At 62.9% G+C, this 17,488-nt stretch overlaps 2 protein-coding genes across 2 annotated transcripts in view; both read right to left on the bottom strand.

Annotated features, from left to right (window-relative positions):
* Positions 1-509: 509 nt before the first annotated feature.
* Positions 510-4,697, bottom strand: ELFN1 (extracellular leucine rich repeat and fibronectin type III domain containing 1). The gene has a single exon (XM_027609927.2). The coding sequence runs from the start codon at positions 4,579-4,581 to the stop codon at positions 2,113-2,115; it is 2,469 nt and encodes an 822-aa protein (XP_027465728.1). The 5' UTR covers positions 4,582-4,697; the 3' UTR covers positions 510-2,112.
* A 62-nt stretch (positions 4,698-4,759) lies between these two features.
* Positions 4,760-17,488, bottom strand: part of LOC113932041 (collagen alpha-4(IV) chain-like) — a 62,067-nt gene continuing 49,338 nt past the window's right edge. Inside the window, exon 3 of the mRNA XM_027610426.2 lies at positions 4,760-4,877. Coding sequence (XP_027466227.2) covers positions 4,760-4,877 — 118 coding nt within the window. The remainder of the gene's footprint in view (positions 4,878-17,488) is intronic.

Raw genomic sequence — 17,488 nt, forward strand, 5'->3', positions numbered from 1 at the left:
TGGCAATGCTCTGGTGGTGACGTGTTCCTCTCACACCCCCAGCCTGTCTGGCCAGCTGCCCTGCCTGCCCAGGGCACGCACCTCTATTCTGTGTCCACTGTTCTCCGATTCCCTGAAAATAGCCAATTTTATCTCCTGGGTGACAGCAAGCAGCTGGAAGGCCTGGCCCCACTTCTGTGCCCTAAAGCTGGAAACAGCTACTGACGGAGGGCTGAGCTCTCGGTCACTGCAGGTATACAAGCAGAGGCTGCTGGTCTTATGGGTGTTCCCAGCCCTGACTTCCTGCTGACCCGCCGGATCCTGGAGACCTGCTTGCATCCCTCTGCTCTCTGCCCCGACGTCTCTCGGGGCCCCTGTTGCCTCTGAGATCCAGCACCTTCCCCTGCCAATGCCTAATTGGGTCTTCGTCAGTTGAGTCTGGGTTTGCCCTTGGCAGAGAGGGTGAGGCAGGGGCAGGAGCAGGGAGGACCTGGGGTGGCCAGGCCAGTGGTGCTGGGGAGATGGGGGGGAGGCAGGAGGGCCAGCCCCAGGGCTGGCAGCGGGAGAGAGGGAGGGAGGGGCCCAGGCGAGAGGCCCCTGCCCTGCAGGGCCCCGGCCACCCACTCTTCTGGGAGAAGGCGGCTCTGCTGGACCCAGGGCTTGGGCCGGGCACTAGGGAGCCTGTGGCCTCCGTGGCAAACAGCACCAGCGCCGGCCACGGAGAGAGGCTTTTCTTTGGAGTTTTAATGGTCTGGTGTGGTTCATACACTCAAACTGCTCGCTCACTCTGAATCTGGGGCCACACCAGCCGCCCGTCACCTCCGGCCACCCACTCACGCCCACGCACATCAGACACGTGGCCCTAGCTCCTTCCTCCCCGTCCACACCGCCTCTGCACACTCTCCAACATTCTCCAACCCTCTCGTGTGCCCCCTGCCCATGGTCTCCAGGGAGGAGGGCTCAGTGGTGACCCTATGTGTAACCCCAACCCAAGGCCAAAACCAATAACCCCCCCCCACAGATAGCATATAAAAGAAACCCAAATCTTTCCCTAAACCCCCACAGTAAAAACCCAGTACAAGCATTTGGGTTTTTCCCTTTGCAGATTTTTTTTTTTTTTTTTAGTAGACATAGTCTCTTTCTCGTTTTACAGCGAACATTGCAAATATAGAAATATTTTTCTGTACAACGGGACGACGACAGCGTACAGTGGGGACGGGGACAGAGCACACACGCCCAGCCCGCGACCCTTCCAGCCACCCCAGGCACAGCCCTCCCTGTGCCCCGCGTGCCCTGCAGGGCTCTGGGCGGGTCCTGGAGGCCACCCGGCCACCTCACTCGCTCTGTCCCCTCTTTGGTGGCCTCTGGAGTTGGCAGCAAAGAGATGGACGGAGGAGAGAATCCACAGCAAACCAGGACGAGGAGATCATGGGAGGAGCCGGGTGGCCATGCAGGCCGCACCCCCCGTGTCTGGTGTTTTATGTCTTTAAGAGATCTTTTATTTTTTTCTTTAAAAAAGGAAGAAAATAAAGACAGGAAGATCAAGAAGACAGAGAAGAATCAAAGAGGAAAGATAATGAAAAAAAAGTCCCTTCCCCCACCCCCAGACACAGTTTTCTCAAGTCCCTTGTGTGCGCGTGTCTCGTGTCTATGTGCACAGTGTGTGTGTGGAGGCCGTGGCTCCTCCTCTGTTGTGAGCGGCAGCACCCCCTCCCCGCCGCGCTCTCTGTGGGCCCCAGGCTTCCACACCGGCTGTGTGCGTGTCTGTGTGCACATGCGTGTGTGTCTCCGTGTGTGAGCGTCTCTGCATGTGTGTGCATCTGTCTCTGTATGTGTCTGCATGTGTGTCCGTGTGTGCACGTGTGAGCGTCTGTGTGCGTGTGTCTGCGTGTGCACGCATGCGTGTGTGTGCACGTGTGAGCATGGGTCTCCGTGCACATGTGTATGCGTCTGTGCGCATCTGTCTCTGTGTGTGCATGGGTCGGTGCGTGTGTGTCTACACGCGTGCACGTGTGTGGTGTGCTGCGTGGGAGTCTCTGGGTTACGAATAGCTGCAGTGGGTCTTGTGTCCTTTTTGGTCCCGTGGGCACCACAAGTCCCGGGGAAGGTGCGGGGCGGGCGCCGGCCGCGGGCTCAGGACTTGTGCTGGGCCGACACGCCCTTCCAGTAGTCCAGGATGTCGTGGAGGTCCTCGTCTTTGGCGAACTGAACCTTCTTGCGCAGGGCGTGGCCGGCCGCCATGAACTGCTCGTCGTCCTTGTGCCGCCGGCGGCTCAGTCTGAAGCGCTCCCAGATGCTCTGGGAGGCCCTGCAGGTGTACTCGGGGCTGGAGGAGTAGCTCAGGTTGTGGTACTGTGAAGACAGCTGCGAGTAGGCCAGGTCGCGGGGCCGCGGCCGGGTCAGCGGCTCCAGGATGGACGCCTTGCGGCCACCCAGGCTATCGTGGGGCGGGGGCGCGGGGGGCGCGGGGGGCTCGGCGGGGTGGGAGCCGGGGTACGAGTGCCGGTGCTCGCCGTAGTGGCGGCCCTTCTCAGCCTCGGCCCGCAGCACGGCGGCTGCGGGCGTCACAGTGAGGATGGCGTCGGGGGCTGGGGAGCTCTTCTCAATGTACTTGGCCTCGGCGGCCACGGCCTTGTGCGCACCAGCGGCCTCGGCACGGAAGGCTCGCGGGCTGCGTGCAGAGCCGCTGGAGGAGGTGCTGGCGCGCGGCGGCCCAGTGGCCGCCTCCACGCTGTGGTGCCGCTGCAGACCATGGCTGAAGGTGTCCTTGTAGACGGGGGCCAGGAAGCCGTGCTTGCCGGCCAGTGGCTCCGACAGCAGCACCAGCTGTGGCTCGGCCGTGGACACGGCCCCAGACTTGCCGCCCTGGAAGGAGGTGGCCTCGGACTTGAGCGCGTCGATGCAGTTGTTGATGATCTGGTTGACCTTGTCCACCTCCTTGGCGATGGTGGAGATTTCGGCCACGGAGCTCTGGCTGTCGGGGCCGGGCCGGCCCAGCTCGCAGTCCCTGTGCTCCATCTGCTCCCCCGTGCGGACCTCCATGTAGTTGCCCTTGCTGGCCTTGGGTGTCCCGCCACTCTCCCCCAGCTTGTACTGCTCTACCTCGCTGGCAGGCGCCGGCAGGTATGGGATGCGGGTCACCGCCTCGGGCCCCAGGAGCGGGCCCTGGGACAGCGGGGCCAGGCCGGGGGCCTCCAGCTCGGGCCCGTACTTGAGCTCGATGATGGTCTTCTTGAGGCTGCCGGCCGCGGCCGCCTTCTTGTGCTTCTCCTCTTGGCGCCTCCGCCTGCGCAGACAGCAGTAGACGGCGCCGAGCACCAGCACCATGCCGAACAGACAGCCCAGGACGGTCATGATGTAGTGGGTGGCCGTGGGCGGGCTGGGCAAGGGGCCTGGCGGGCTGGGCGGCCTGGGCAGGCCGATGGTGAGGCAGGTGTGGTTGTGGCGCAGCCCGGAGCTGGTGGACACCACGCAGTAGGTGTAGTTGGTGAGCGTGTACAGGTTGGTCAGGCGGATCTCCTCCTGGGGCTTGGTCAGCCGAGACACGGTGGACGAGCGGCTGTTGTTGAAGTGCTCCAGCGTGTACATGCGGGTGAACGGGCTGGGCAGCTGCACCGTGATGGTGGCCGAGTTCTGAGTCAGCTGTTTGACCTTCAGGAGGGGCCGCGCCTCGGCCTGGGGGGCCAGCGTGGGCAGGGCCACCAGCGGCGTGGTGCCGTCACCCGAGAAGCACTCCTCGTCGGCACACGGGGCCTCGCTGGGCTCCGGCGGCGGCGGGGGCGGAGGCGGCGAGCGGCCAGGGGGCAGGCGTCCCGGTGCCGGGGGCGGCTCAGCCACGTGGGCACCATCGGTGCACACGGACTGCAGCTTGCTGAGGATGCTGCGCTGGCCGTGGCGGCCCTGGCCCAGGAGGAAGTAGCCGGAGTAGAGCGGCGGCGACTCGCACTGCATGCGGTCATAGGTGTGTGTGGCATTGGTGAAGGCCGCCAGCCAGCGCAGGAAGCCCAGGAGCTCGCAGGAGCAGTAGAACGGGTTGCTGTAGAGCTCGCACACGGACAGCTTGGCCAGGCCCGCGAAGGTGGTGCTGTGCAGCCGCTGGATGCGGTTCATGGACAGGTCGACGTTGACGATGTTGGGGCACTCCCAGAAGGCGCTGGGCGTGACCACCTCGATGAGATTGGCCTGCAGGTACAGGTACTCCAGCTTGCTCAGCCCGCGCAGCACGCCCTCTGTCAGGTTGCGCAGTCGGTTGTAACCCAGCTGCAGCACCTGCAGATTGAACTGGCCCGAGAAGGCGCCGTCCTCGATGTAGGCGATCTCGTTCTTGGTGAGGTTGAGGTACGTGAGGTTGCCGAAGCGGCTCAGCGAGGCGTACTGCACGCTGCGGATGCGATTCTCGTTGAGCCGCAGGTCCACGATGGTGTTGTTGATCTGCTGCGGGATGGCCTCGTACGGCGGCTGGTTCTGGCTGCAGATGGCCAGCCACACGAAGCCCTTGTCACCCTCGATCAGCCAGCAGTCGCCGTGCACCAGCCCGCCCCGGTGCAGCAGGATGGCCGCCACCACGCACACCCACAGCACGCCCCACCGGCACCCGGCCATGGGGACCGCCTTCGCGGGAGACCCCGCGTCTGCCTGCCCAGGGGGACCAGGTGGGGGGCTGGGCGGCAGCCCCTGGAGGGACAGAGGAGCAGGTGGGGAGAGGGCCGGCGCTCTCAGGGGTGTCCTGTCCCAGACCGCATGGTGGCGTCGCGCGGGTGCTGGGAGCCGGCCACCTCCCTCACTGCCCGAGGCCCCTGGTCATCCTGCCGGGGCCGTGGCCTGCCGGGGCCGTGGCCGCCTCCCCCATCGGCCTGGGCGTCTGGACAGCTCCGCCCCGCGCCTCCAGCTCCGTGGTCCTGTGGCAAGACAGAAGAGGAGAGAGCCGTCAGGAGAGGCTGGGGTTCCGGCAGGCCCTGCGGCTGAGTGTGGCCCTGTGCCAGGCCCCGCCGAGCCGCCCGGTAAAACAAGGAGGCACATTCGGGGAGCCCGTGATCTGGCAGGACGATGCCAGGTGACAGAAAGGCTCAGGGCAGGCTGTGTCTCGAGGGAGGGGAGAGAAGGGAAGCCCCACACCCCAGCCCTCCCCGGCCCCCAGCCCCGTTTCCTGTCGGAGGGGACAAAACCCCACCTCCTCCTTTGGGCCCGGCTCAAAGGGATGGTGGCCCCAGAGAATCCAGAACCATGTGACTGGTGCAGGGCCACTCGCGTGACAGACGGAAGACAGGGACGTCCTCTCCTCAGAGGGCCCGGCCACAGACTGACAGCCGCCTGCAGAGGGTGCTTGGAGCCGCGGCCCAAGGGTCCTCAGCCACAGCATGCAAATCCCGCCAGAGCCCTCAGCTGGCCTCCGGCTCCGCTCCAGGGAGGTGCAGGGAGGCAGCTGGCTCCGAGGACAGCTAGGTTCTGGGTCTGAGCCCTCCTGCGCTGGGTCCGGGCACATCACACCCCTCTGGCCGGCCCTCAGGTTCCCCAAATGAGCCAGCTGGACGGCCTCAGGGGACTGGAGCCATCACGTCCCCTCGTGGGGGATCCTGGCGGAAAGGCCTGGAAGGAAGGAGTAACTCTGCCAAGAATCCCCCACGACCCCTGCCCAGGCTCAGGCAAGGACCATCCCCTCCCGGCTCCGCCAGCCAGCTCCCAAGATGTGACGTGAGGGGATGGACCCTGCACATCCCTGGGACGGGCCGTCCCTCCTACGTCCGGCTGGGGAGCCCCGCGGCAGGGAGATGCGGCGGACGCAGCAGCTCCCCGAGGACGCCCGCCCCGGCCGCAGGAGGACCTCCGGTCTGCGGGACCTGCCCTCTGCACCCCCCGCAGGTCTCCCGCAGCACAGACGAATGGGCGTGCGTTTCCTCGTTAATATTTGGATTTATAGCCGGCCTCTGTGACCGCTCTGTGGCCTGGCTGGCAGCCCGCTGAGTGTGTTTCACGGATACTGACGTTTGCAACTAGTCTGCACTGAGGCTGCTTAAATTAGGGAACAAAATATAACGATGTGAAACGGATTTTCTTCCCCTTTGGAAACTTCGTGGAGCATCGTTTTGATCTGGCTCCTGGGGAAGAGAGGGGAGCGGTCAGACTGGGTGCGCCTGGGGAGAGGTCCTCCTGGGCCGAGGCCGAGCCCACCCCTGGGCCGGCCCCGTGGCTGTGTGATTCCCTGCAAAGCGCTGGGCCTCCCTGGACCCGGTCGGCAGTGGCTCCAGGGGCTGGGTGGGGCAGGGAGCGAGCCTGTTGGGGGTGCTGGGATCCCCGCGTGGCGCCCCTCGGGAGCACGACGGAGTCGCTGTCCTGCGACGCCATGCCTCCGCCCCACCTGTAGCTACCCCCTCCGCCAGGGCACCCGTGTGCGTCAGTAGGCGGCGGCAGGTGTGGGAAGTGTGGGGCAGCCCAGCTCCCGCCGTGGAAGCAGGTGCGTGGAGCAGGCCTGTCTAGGAAGAGCGGTGCCTCAGCAATGCTGATTGTAATCACCTTTTAATCTCTTGCCCAAAATAACCCAAAGTCAAGTTAAGGAGGATTACACGCCCTGAAGACGCCTGCGTGTGGAGGAGAGACGGGGCCCCCAGGCTACCAGCCTCCCCGCCCCCCCGCCAGGGCCACTCGGTGCTGTGGTGGCTCTGGGGAGCTGCGACACACGTGGGTTTGTGTGCATGTGGGGCTCACACACGTATGTGCTCTGCACGTGCAGGTCTGCGTGTGCAAGGGTGAAGATGTACTGACACACGCAGACCTGCACATGGACGGGTGTGCCTTCCGGAGAACACGGCTCCGTGGAAGCATGCACACCTGGTGTGCAGCACCGCGAGGCCCACCAGCCTCACCCTCACCACTGCCACCACGGGCGCCCCCAGGCCAGGGCACCAGTCTAGGAACGTGGCACCTTGGGACGGGCACATGGTTCTGGGGACCCGTCTCACCTCCCCCGTGCACCAGCCCCAGCCCCCCAGAGCCACCTCCACCAGGCTGGCCCACGTGATGAGGGAGGCAGGGCTGGACCCTGGCCCTGACGACAGGACATGTCCTCACCCCGGGCGCTCCCTCTGGCCTGGTGGGCGTCTTGCTCTCACCTTCCTGCGTCACGCCTGGCCCCAGAGCCTGGGCCGTGTGGGGATGGGAGTCCTCTGTCCCCTCACTGGCCTCAGGGGGAGGGACACGCTAGGAGGCTGGGTGTGACCCTGCTGGCCGGTCCCCTCTGCCCTTTTTACAGCCCCCAAGACCTGGCCTCAGCGGGACCCCGGGATTTTTCGTTGCACAACTCGCTCTGCAGACAGGAAGCGGAGACCAGCGCAAGGTCACACACCCTCCTCCCGACGTGGCTGGGTGTCCACGCCCACAGGTGCCTCATCCCTCCGGGAGGCCCCTCGGCTGCAGGGACCGGGATCCCCAAGTGGAGGGGCTAACACCCCATGGGCCTCGGGAAACAGATGCCCAGGGAAAAGGCCGAATCCGCTAGGAGGGCTCCGCTCGGGTCGCGCGCCATCCCCAGGACCGCCCTCTCCTCCCGGACTCACTCGTTCATCCGTCAGTCCTCTGTACCTGGCCGTATCACCAGCCCCGCCCCCTTCGCCCCTCATTTCTTCCCATACACACCCGTCCTCTGCGCCCGGCCAGTCACTCATTAAACAAACGTACCCAGGACGCCTGCGGAGTGTGCGCCGGGCCGGTGGGGGCCACAGGCCCGTGTCACGGCCGCCCGCATCCCTGCAGGCCTGGGATCCCTCTGCCAGTGCCTCTCCCTCCGCACCATCCCTGCCCGCTCATGGTGCTGTCCCGCCGGGCAAGCCCCGGCCCCATGTTGTACTGGACTGCACAGTTCTAGAACCTTCCATAGAAACAACTTGACCCGAATGCCCTCCAGCCCCTGCCCCATCTCCTTCCCCTCGTGGCAGATTTTCTTGAAGGGGCCACCAGCAGTTTCGGGCTCCAACCCCTCCAGCGCAGCGTCCACCCCGGCACCCCCGCGCGGTCACCGGCGACCCGTCTTGCCAGCTCTGAGGGCATGCCGTATTTTTATTCCCTCGCGGCCCCTCAGCAGCACCTGGCCCAGGTAACCAGCAGCTCGCACTGGCAGCCCCTCCTGCTTCTGGTCTCCAAGCTGCTGCCTCGCCAGCCCAGTCCCCTCCACGGTCCCTGAGGCTAGGCTCCGGCCTCAGCCTGCACCCCCTCTGCTCACGTTCCCGGGGGTCTCAGCCCCACCCAGACTCACAGACACCTCTCCGTCTGAGCGCGTGCCCCACCTCCACCCGGTTCCTCAAACCCCGAATCCGTGCGCTCCCCTCGCTCGCGACCCCCAGCCCAGAAGCAAAAGCATCCACCCCACCTCCCAGGGTCTCCGGGGTCGTCTTCTGGCCCCTGCGACCGCGGCCATGCTGGTCCAAGGCACCACCACCCCCTCTGACTGGGCCAAAGCCGGCGGCTCCCTCCAGCTGCCCACAACGCACTCCCCCTCTGCAGCCACGGGGACCTGGGAGCGCCACCTCCGCCATCCCCGCCCACAACCCTGGATGACATCCGTTCTCCACGAGCGGAGGAAAACCCAGGCTCCACCCGGACCTACCAGGCCTTGCCTGCTGCCAGCCCCCCTGCACACACCACCCCCATCCTTCCGCCCTGGTCGCTCCCTGCAAAGCTCTTGCTTCGCATCCTCGAGCCAACAGCTCCCCCAGGCTGAACAACACCCCTTTTAAACCCCTGCCTGGCACTTGCTGATTTCTTTATTCACTGCTGGTGCCTCCCCACTGGGACGCAAGCTCCAGCGCAAGAGCCCCATGTCCCACCGGCTGCAGGGACATCCCCAGCCCATCCCCAGCCCAGAGAGGCAGCTCTGGGGGAATTCCGGACCAGCCTTCAGCTCAGTTTTCTCATCTGTGAAATGGGAGTAAAACATGCCTCCTCCCCAAGGGGCTTGGGCCTTCCCCAAATCATTACCTTCTTGAGTTTCTTGGGCCAGTGAGTGGGAGCTGTCCCCACGCTCTGCAGGGTTACAGACCACCCCTGCAGCCACAGCCCACGTCACTGGGGGCCACACCAGCCCGAGCCGCCCCTGATCTGTGGATTCCAACGCATCCGGTGGGATGAAAAATGCACGTCTGTCTGATGGCCTCACTTTGCAAAACACCCACCTGCACCCCCAGCGATGTTTCTCGGTACACACACATCCCCCATGATGGACCGAGGCCCCTGAGCACATGGCCCCGGGGAACTTGCCGGCCCCCCCTGCCCGCTTCCTTCACGGACGCCTCACGCTGGCCCCTCCAAGGCCCCAGGATGAGGAACCCACATTGCAGAGGGACGGGGCTTGATTTCTGGCCCCGACGGGAACAGATTCGGGGCCAGCCCCTGCTCACCTCACTTCTGCCTTCAGTCAGTGTGCATGGAGCCTGGGGTCCCCTCGTGTCCCAGCAGAGACCAGAAGCCCCCCCCCCCGACCGCTCCAGGTGGTGCCCTGTGCGGTTGGTGTTCATGTGCACATGATGGCCAGCCTTCAGGTGTGCATGTCTGTCTGTACATGTGTACACGGGCCCGTGTGTAAGCACGTATCCACGGCCCCACACCTGTCTCTGCACATGTGTGTTCACACGTGCCTGGGAGGGGTCTGACAGGGGTCACTGAAGCAGACTGGCCTGAGGTCACCAGACACCCAGCAGAAGGGACAGGTGGGGCCTGAAAGGGGGCTTCCCCCTCTCGGCCACCATGACAATCGGGACAAGTCCCAGAGCCGTCACGTCATTAAGCCCTGTCACTGTCCCCCACAATGACAGGAGACAGTGACCATGCTCTCCGTGGCCCAGGAGAGAGGACCGGCCAGGGAACCTCAGCTAGTCAGGCGGGACAGGCCCACCTGAGCCACTCAGCCACCGACCCCACAGCTCCCTGTGGAGGGTCCCCCTGGTGCCCAGGAAAGGGGCAGGACAGAGCCTCTGGCTGGGGGGCATCTGGCCCCACCCAGGCCTGCAGGGACTGGGAGGTGCTCAAAGGGCCTCCCAGGGACCGGCTGGGGGGTGGATGCAGTCGGCAGAGGTGGCCAGCATTCCCCGGTCCCTGGGCGTGCAGAGCTGGGGGCACAGATGGAATCCCGGGAGTGGGAGAAGGGGAGGCTGGATTCCACTAGAAATGTGCTCGGCCACTCTGGGGGGCCCCGTGGTGGACGTCTGGTGCAGAGCCCTGTCTGGCGAGCCGTGGGAGGTGTAAGCCCCCCCCCCCCGCCCCCGCCCCAGCACGCGTACTCACAAGGGAGCTGACAGGCTGAGGGCAGGGGGCCTGTCCTGGGGGGTGATGCAGCGGCTGGCCATTTAAAGGCCTCTCGTGGGGAGGTGGGGAGAGCATGAGCATGAAGAGGACCCTGGGAAAGAAACCAACCGGACTTTCCCAAAGAAGCATCCGGCCTGAAAGGGGGGAGGGCGAGTCTTTCAGCTGCTCCGAGAGGGGCCCCAGCCCCCCGAGCTGCAGAAAATACTTAGACATGAGTGTGGGATTGTCATATACACACACACCTACGTCTGGTCCACCCCCTGCCTCGCTTTCTGAGACTGGGCCACTGGAGGGACGTACTTGTCCGCAGCAGGGACACGCATGGTGGCAGGAGAGAAGCCGGGGCTCCCTGCCCGGGGGGCCCGAGGCGCGATGGTGGCACTGGGCTGTGGGAGGGACCCCTCCTCCCTCTTAATCCTGAGGCTGTGGGGAGAACGGTGACAGCAGGGGAGGACAGGGACCTGCCCGAGTCTGGGCTGCTCCAGGCCTCAGTTTCCCCTCCTGTAACATTAAAGAAAGGGCTGGGCTTGGTGCCCCCAAGGGCTCCTCCAAGTGGAGGTGCCCCGAGCCCAGCATGGTGTCTGTCTCCTACCGCATGCGTGCACGCCCGGCTCAACCCTCCTGACTCCCACGCGGGCGCGCTCGCGCACACTGCCCCCTGCCGCCCAGGACGACGGCCACGGTGCTCATGAGGCTGGCCCCATGTCTGTTCCGTCACATCAACCCTGCAGCCGTGTTGCAGCTAATGAAATAAAGAAATATGGTGGTTCCAGGCTTTTAAACTTCTTACGGCCAGATTTGCATAATCACCCCAGCCGTGCTGGGATGGGAAGGCACGAAAATACCATTCCTCTGCTCCGTCTCGGCGCCCAGACAGGAGGCCAGCGCTGACCTGGGGATTCTGCTGGAGGCTGGACTCTCCACGGCCAGAGGGAAACGGGCCGAGGGCCAGGCCCACGGGGAGGCCGGGCGATGGGCGGAAAGTTAGAGATCGATAACTTTTTACCGTGCCAATGTTTGGCAGATAGATCATGTTTACAGCTAACGTTTGTTTGCCGCTGCAGCTTGGGTCTGCTGCAGAGCCCCCGGGGCGGCGACAGGCACGGCAGGGAGGCGCCACCTCGAGGCAGACAACAGGGGCTGGGCCAGCTGAGCCCGCAGGGGGGCCAGGCCTGCCCGCCTGAAGGGGGCACACGGCCGGCTCGGGCTTCAGGCTCCCAGGCCAGGCCACGAATGTTGGCTCTCCCACGCTCTGGCTGTGTGACCTTGGGCAAGTCACTGAACCTCTCTGGGCCTATTTCCTCTGCTGGCAAATGGAGATCATCGGGGTGGCTCCCCGGCAGCCTTATGGTGAGGGTAACACGACCCTATCCTTCGAACCTTCCAGCATGTTGCCTGGTGCAGGTGTGCTCTCTAAATACTCACTTCTTCCTTGGGCAGCCCCTTGGCCTCAGGTGGATGGGGGAGGCAATGCACGATTCGAGGCCATGTGCGTGGACCAAGCAGGCCAGCAAGACAGGCCTTGTGGGTTTTTTGACTTCAGGAGCCACCCACCCTGGTGCCCCCACCGCCGGGGCCCAGTGAACGCCGTCCCCAGCCTCATGACCCACCTTGAACCTGCCCTCCCCACTCCTGTTCCACATTTATCCACGGAGGCTGGCACGGGCTCCTGCGGTCGGCGGTCCAGCAGTGCTGACTCAGCAGGGCTGGATCCTCAGGACTTGGCCACAGGGTCGGTCTGGCAAGCCCCCGACCTCAGCTGGCCCTGGCCCCGTCCTCTGGGAGGCAGGATGGGAGGCATAAGGTGGAGAGACCGTAAGCTGCCCTGTGCCCTCCACCCTGCAAGGATGCAGAGGGCACTGGGGGAGGTGGAGGGATGGGGCCTGGAGAGAGTGCGGAGTGCCCAACTCACCTGCCCGGTGACCTTGTGGGCAGTCCCCGGGAGCCCTGAGCCTCAGCCTGCCTGGCCAGAGTCTGGGACGGGCAGCACATGTGCCAACAGCAGCGGCCTCTCATTTCCTCCAGGACCCCACGTACGGTGAGTGTCTCCTGTATGGGAGCCCCTTCCCTGACGCCTGGGAGGGCAGGTACCAGCATCACCCCCAGGAAGACGGAGAGGGAAACAGGCTCCACGAGGGAAAGCCAGCAAGCCCAGGTTTTCCCCAAGCAAGGGCAGCGGAACGTAGCATCAGCGTCCACCACGCCGCTTGGTAACAGTGCTGATTCGGGCCCCACCCCGGAGTTTCCAGAGGAGGCTGGGCTGGGGTGGGCTGGGGTTCCTGGAGCAGCAAACACAGCAGGGAGGGCCCCAGGCAGGGCTGGGGGCCGGAGTCCTGGCCCCCACCACGACGCCGGGCTCACCCCGTCCCTCTCCCCCCAGGCCCGCTGCTCCGGAGTTAATTAGGGAGCCAAACATTTAATGGTCTGTTATGCTTCCACTGGGCATCTTTTTAAATTAAAAAACATGATGTACAGCACCGTTGGAGGGAGAAATCACTTTGCGAAGGTTTCCTGCTCAGGCGCTGGCAGGGATCAGAAGGGTGGCTGGCTGGCCTCCAGGGAGGCCGGACGGCGATGCATGACCCTCTCCAGGAACACCGGTCCCTCCTCCCCGCCCCCCCGCCGTTGGGAAGCATGTTGCAGACTCCAGGCAAGGGTCTGGGTGTCCAAGGGACACCTGGCACTCTTCCCCATCACACCCTCCTAACCCAGGCAGCCAGGAAGTTCTATCTTTAGTCTGACCTGAATCTCTCCATTTGTTTAGAGGGATGGCCAGACTGAGACCGAACTTGGGGATTTGCTGGTTCTGCTCTTCCCAGTCGAACCTAAACCCCCAAGAGCCCTGAACTCTGGGAGCCCTTTCTGAGCGCGGGGATTCCGTCCCTGTTCCCAGCTCCCTCCACACAGAACACCGGGATGGCCTCAGGGGACACAGCCTCCCGTCCCCATGCTCCACCAACCGGGACCACGCACCCAGACACGGTGACCGGCTGCCCTCCCTGCTCACCCATCGGGTCCTGCCTCGAGGCCCTGTGGCTGTGATGATTTTCTCAGAGCACGTTTCCTGGCCACTATGACTTGAACTACAGATTTCGGGCATGGTTTTCGAGCCGAGGTTGTAAGTGAGCAGTTAGCCCCTCGAACATTAAATGAGTGAGGGAAACCAGGTCTGAAGCAAAGTCCAGTCTAAGAAGGCATCGGTGATGCCCCACGGGCTGGGATGGAGCCGGGACACATCCTGCCCCCAGGCGACCGGATCCACACCAGGGGTTCTGACCAAACTCAGCCTGCCCGGCGCCGCCAGCGCTCCCGCAGGTTCTAGGCAGCCCAGCCATCTGTTACTCCCACGGCCACGGCTGGTACCACCAGACCCCGACAGGCTCTGTCCCTCCAGAAGGCACTGCCTCCCTCATGGGCGCCCTCGCGAGCCCACACGCCCCCTGTGGACACCTGTCAGGAGGTAGCTGCTGCCCCCGGGGTCAAGGATCCTCCCCTGGCTCCACGGGAGCTCTGAGAACAAGACGCCCTTTCCCTGCAGCCCCGTCCCGCTGGGACCTCAGGCTCGCGTCCCAGGAAAGGGGCTTCTGGAGGGGAAGCCAGCACCATGGGCAGGCCTGGGCCCACAGACTCTCATTTTTAATTTGTCACTGAATCCCCCCCCCCACACACGGCATCTGCCGCTTGGCAGCCCGGGGAACTCCAAGCCATCCTAAGAGCAGACATCACCTCCGTCTGTTAACATCTTTATGGTTTGAATTCTTACATTTAACTTTCAACCCGCCTGGAAGGTATTTCACTGGTGTAAAGGAGTAAAATCAATCCCCCGCCCCCACCAACTGGCAACAGACTGTCCTGACACCATATAGTGAATAATCTATTCCCTTGGTTGATTTGTGATGCACCGCCACCCACCCCGACTGGAGCGTGCTTCCCACAGGGCAAGTCTGGTCCAGCCTGCCCACCCCCTGCAACCCCGCATGGCTCCCCAGTGCCCTCCAGAGAGCCCATGTCCCTGCCTGTCCCTCACCACCCTACCTTGCCCTGTAAGGCGATGGTCAGCCTGCTTCTTTTGCATTTTCTCTAAGCTGCAGTTTGCCTGGGACATATATGCCCTCCCACCACCGGGTCTCTGTTTGGACTCCCGAGAGGGGCTGGGGTCTCCCCTCGTACATAAGCCCAAAGCGGCCAGCTGTGCCCCCGCGCATCCCTCCCTGTGAGTCAGACTGTGGGCTGAAGGCACCTGGCACGGAGGGCTGGATCTTCTGCGTCCTTCCCAGGCACGGAGTAGGGAGTACACGGGGCCTGAGCCTGTGGAGATGTTCAGTCCACCATCACCCGTAAAGGAGGGTAGCCACCTGTTGTGATTTTCCTGGGACGGTCTCCTGCTGTTCCGGGGCCATTATCCTCTCCCTCGTCACGCACCCAGCCAGGTGGCATGCGGCTGCGCATGTATGGATGCCCCTGTCTGGGGACTGCGCTGTTGCCTCGCTGGCCCCTCGCCCCTCTCATGACACCTCAACAGCCCCGTTTATACCCCTGGAACTCTGGAACGAGCTTCCACATGGAGGACCAAAAGACACCCTTTCTTGCTCCTTTTCCAGAACGTTTGCTCGGCGTGCGTCTTCCAGGAGATTCGATACAGCCCTTCAAAACACGCCACGAAGGCGCGGGTGAGACCACACGGAGCCTGCAAATTAATTTTGGAAGAACCTTTGGGACGGTAATATTGCAGCACGGCTGTCCCACTACGCGCCCTTTCTCTCTAGTCTCCCAGGAAAACTCCACAGAGTTTCTTCATAATGATCTCAAATTTTTCTTGTAAATGTATTCCTGAGAATCCCGTGGGGTTTTTCTGTTGTTGCCACTGTGAGTGGGGACCATTTATCTCATTATGTTTTCCGACTAGCTGTTGCCGGTACAGATGAGAATTATTGATTTGTGTACGTTTGTTTTCTATCCAGCCCGGTACCTTCCCCGAGTTCTCAAATTATCACTTCAGTGGTTCCCTTGGTTTCCTTAGGCCTCAAATCAGGTTGCCAGCAAATAATTACAATCCTTTCCTAGAGGCATCACATTATTCTGTTTCATGTCTTATTGCTATGTCCAGAACTTCTGGACAATGATAAAGGGCACTGTCGTGTTTGTTTTTTAATAAAAGTTTTTGAACGGGAATCGTGAAAAATCTCATCATTTAGCACAATCTTGACTGTGGAGTTGAGACACTATATCTTTACCGTGATGAGAAACTATCCCCAGTTCTATTTTTAGCAGTTCCTTGAAGATCGGAAACTAGCACTAGATTCTGTCAGATGCTTCTTGTCATTTATCAACAGGGCACCACGGCCAAGCTGTTGATGCTGTGTGTTATATGAATAGATTTCCCCACTACGAAGCCATCTCTGAATTCTTCTGATAAATTCTACATAATCGTGGCAGGTGATCTCTCTAACATTCTGTGGAATTGGATCTGTTTGTGTCTCACCGAGGATTTTTGATCCAGTCTTCAGGGGTGAGATCCGTATGCGGTCCTGTTTCTGCACAGTGTTTGCAGTCGGGGGTTTGGGGCCATTTTCACCCCCTCTCCCCGGGGTGATTTCCTGCAGACGGTGGCTGCCAGCTCGAGCGAGACTCTCGGGTCCGTGAGCTCGGGGCCCCTCCACAGCGGGCGCGCCCCCGGAAGCCATGTGGGCAAACACCATGAACCGCTTTGTCAAGTGAACGTCACCCCTGCTTCGTCTTTTGTGCATTCCAGACTTCCATGATTCAGGGTTGGCTCAAGGCAGGGTAAACGGCAGAGAAATCTGCTGGGGAAGCTTACGCAAGCCTGGAAGGCATCTTGTTGGTGGATTACATGTTGGTCTGTGGAAGACCGCGGCCCCCCGGAGGGGTTGGTGTTAGGATTGTGAGACCACCCCTGCAAGGCCTCCTGGTCTATGTTCCTAGTCACCCACGTCTGGACAGATGGACATCACGTTGGGCATCAGGGGCACAGGGAATACAAAAACGAGCGAAGGCCTGGACCCTCTCAGAACGTCCACTCTGAGGAGAAAAGCAGAACTGCCGCAGAAGTGAGGGGCTTGCAGCAGGAGCCGTGGCAGGAACCTCGCCGTGCTGGGACCCTGACCTCCCCCTTACACAGGACATGCGTCTGTCTCTGCACCCCTCGAATCCGGGTGGTCCTGACACCACGCAGGCCACCCGTGCTGGCAGAAGTGAGCCCTGTCTGTCCTGGGCACGGCCCTTGGCCACCGACTCGTGGACGCAGCCACTGCCGACGAAATCCTGGACACCACCCGCTGGAGAAGCTAGAGGTCCCCTGCGCTGGGGGGCCTGCTAGAGAGAGAGCCTGGCTGGGGCGTGAAGGCGTGCCTCCCAGCCAAGCCCTCCCTGGATGCCTGCTCTGCAAAGCCGTGGAGGTTTGGCGTGGTTTATTACGTGGCAACAGATAACAACACGACACCAAGCGTCAGGTGAGCGAGAGCAGGACCACGATAGGGTGAGCCCCGCGCCGCCCCCCCAACCCCGTGCCTTGCCTTCCCCGCATGTCACAGGGAGCTCCTCGCCCTCACACTCCGGGGGCGCCGGGATCTGTGAGCCCGCCAGTTCAGGAGGGGGGTGCCTGTGGTGTGGGGGCCAGGGAAGGCCAGTCTGCACCCGCTCCCCTGGGCGGCAGCCTGGACGAGGGAGTCTCTGACCCACCTGTGCCTCGGGCCCTGCTGCTCTCCGGGCCAGGGGGTTGTGCAGCGGCCTTCACTTCTGAGGCTCAGTTTACCTTCCCAACAAATGGGGCCACAGGCACCTGCTCCCAAGGGGCCCATCCCAAGAGCAAATGCAGCTGGGACCCCGTGTGGCAGGTGTTCCCGGAGGCGGGGCTCGTGGGGTGTGAACCATCCGCCACCAAATCATTTAGACTCTCTCGGCTGCATCTTCTTTCCTCTGGGAAGTGGGAACAATCCACTGACCCCATAGGTTCATCAAGGGGCCTGCGCAAGAGACACATGTTCTGTGTGCGCCAGGCCGCGCCCAACGGGGCCATGTGAGGCTCCGGCTGTTGCCAGGATTTGGGGACAGAGGAATAAGGGGAAAAGTTGAAGTGAAGTCCGGGAGGTGCAGCCAGGCCCGGGAAGCCTGAGCGTTGGGTGGCATCTTTCCCGGGGGGGGGGCGGGGTGTGGGCTGTAGTCAGCCCACAGCCGCCCCTCTGCTTGCCCCACCAGCTCT

This window comes from Zalophus californianus, chromosome 10, assembly GCF_009762305.2.
Source record: "Zalophus californianus isolate mZalCal1 chromosome 10, mZalCal1.pri.v2, whole genome shotgun sequence".
Taxonomy (NCBI): domain Eukaryota; kingdom Metazoa; phylum Chordata; class Mammalia; order Carnivora; family Otariidae; genus Zalophus; species Zalophus californianus.

What these genes read in the sequence shown, in the direction of transcription:
- ELFN1 (XM_027609927.2), bottom strand. Translation starts at nt 4,581, where the DNA reads ATGGCCGGGTGCCGGTGGGGCGTGCTGTGGGTGTGCGTGGTGGCGGCC.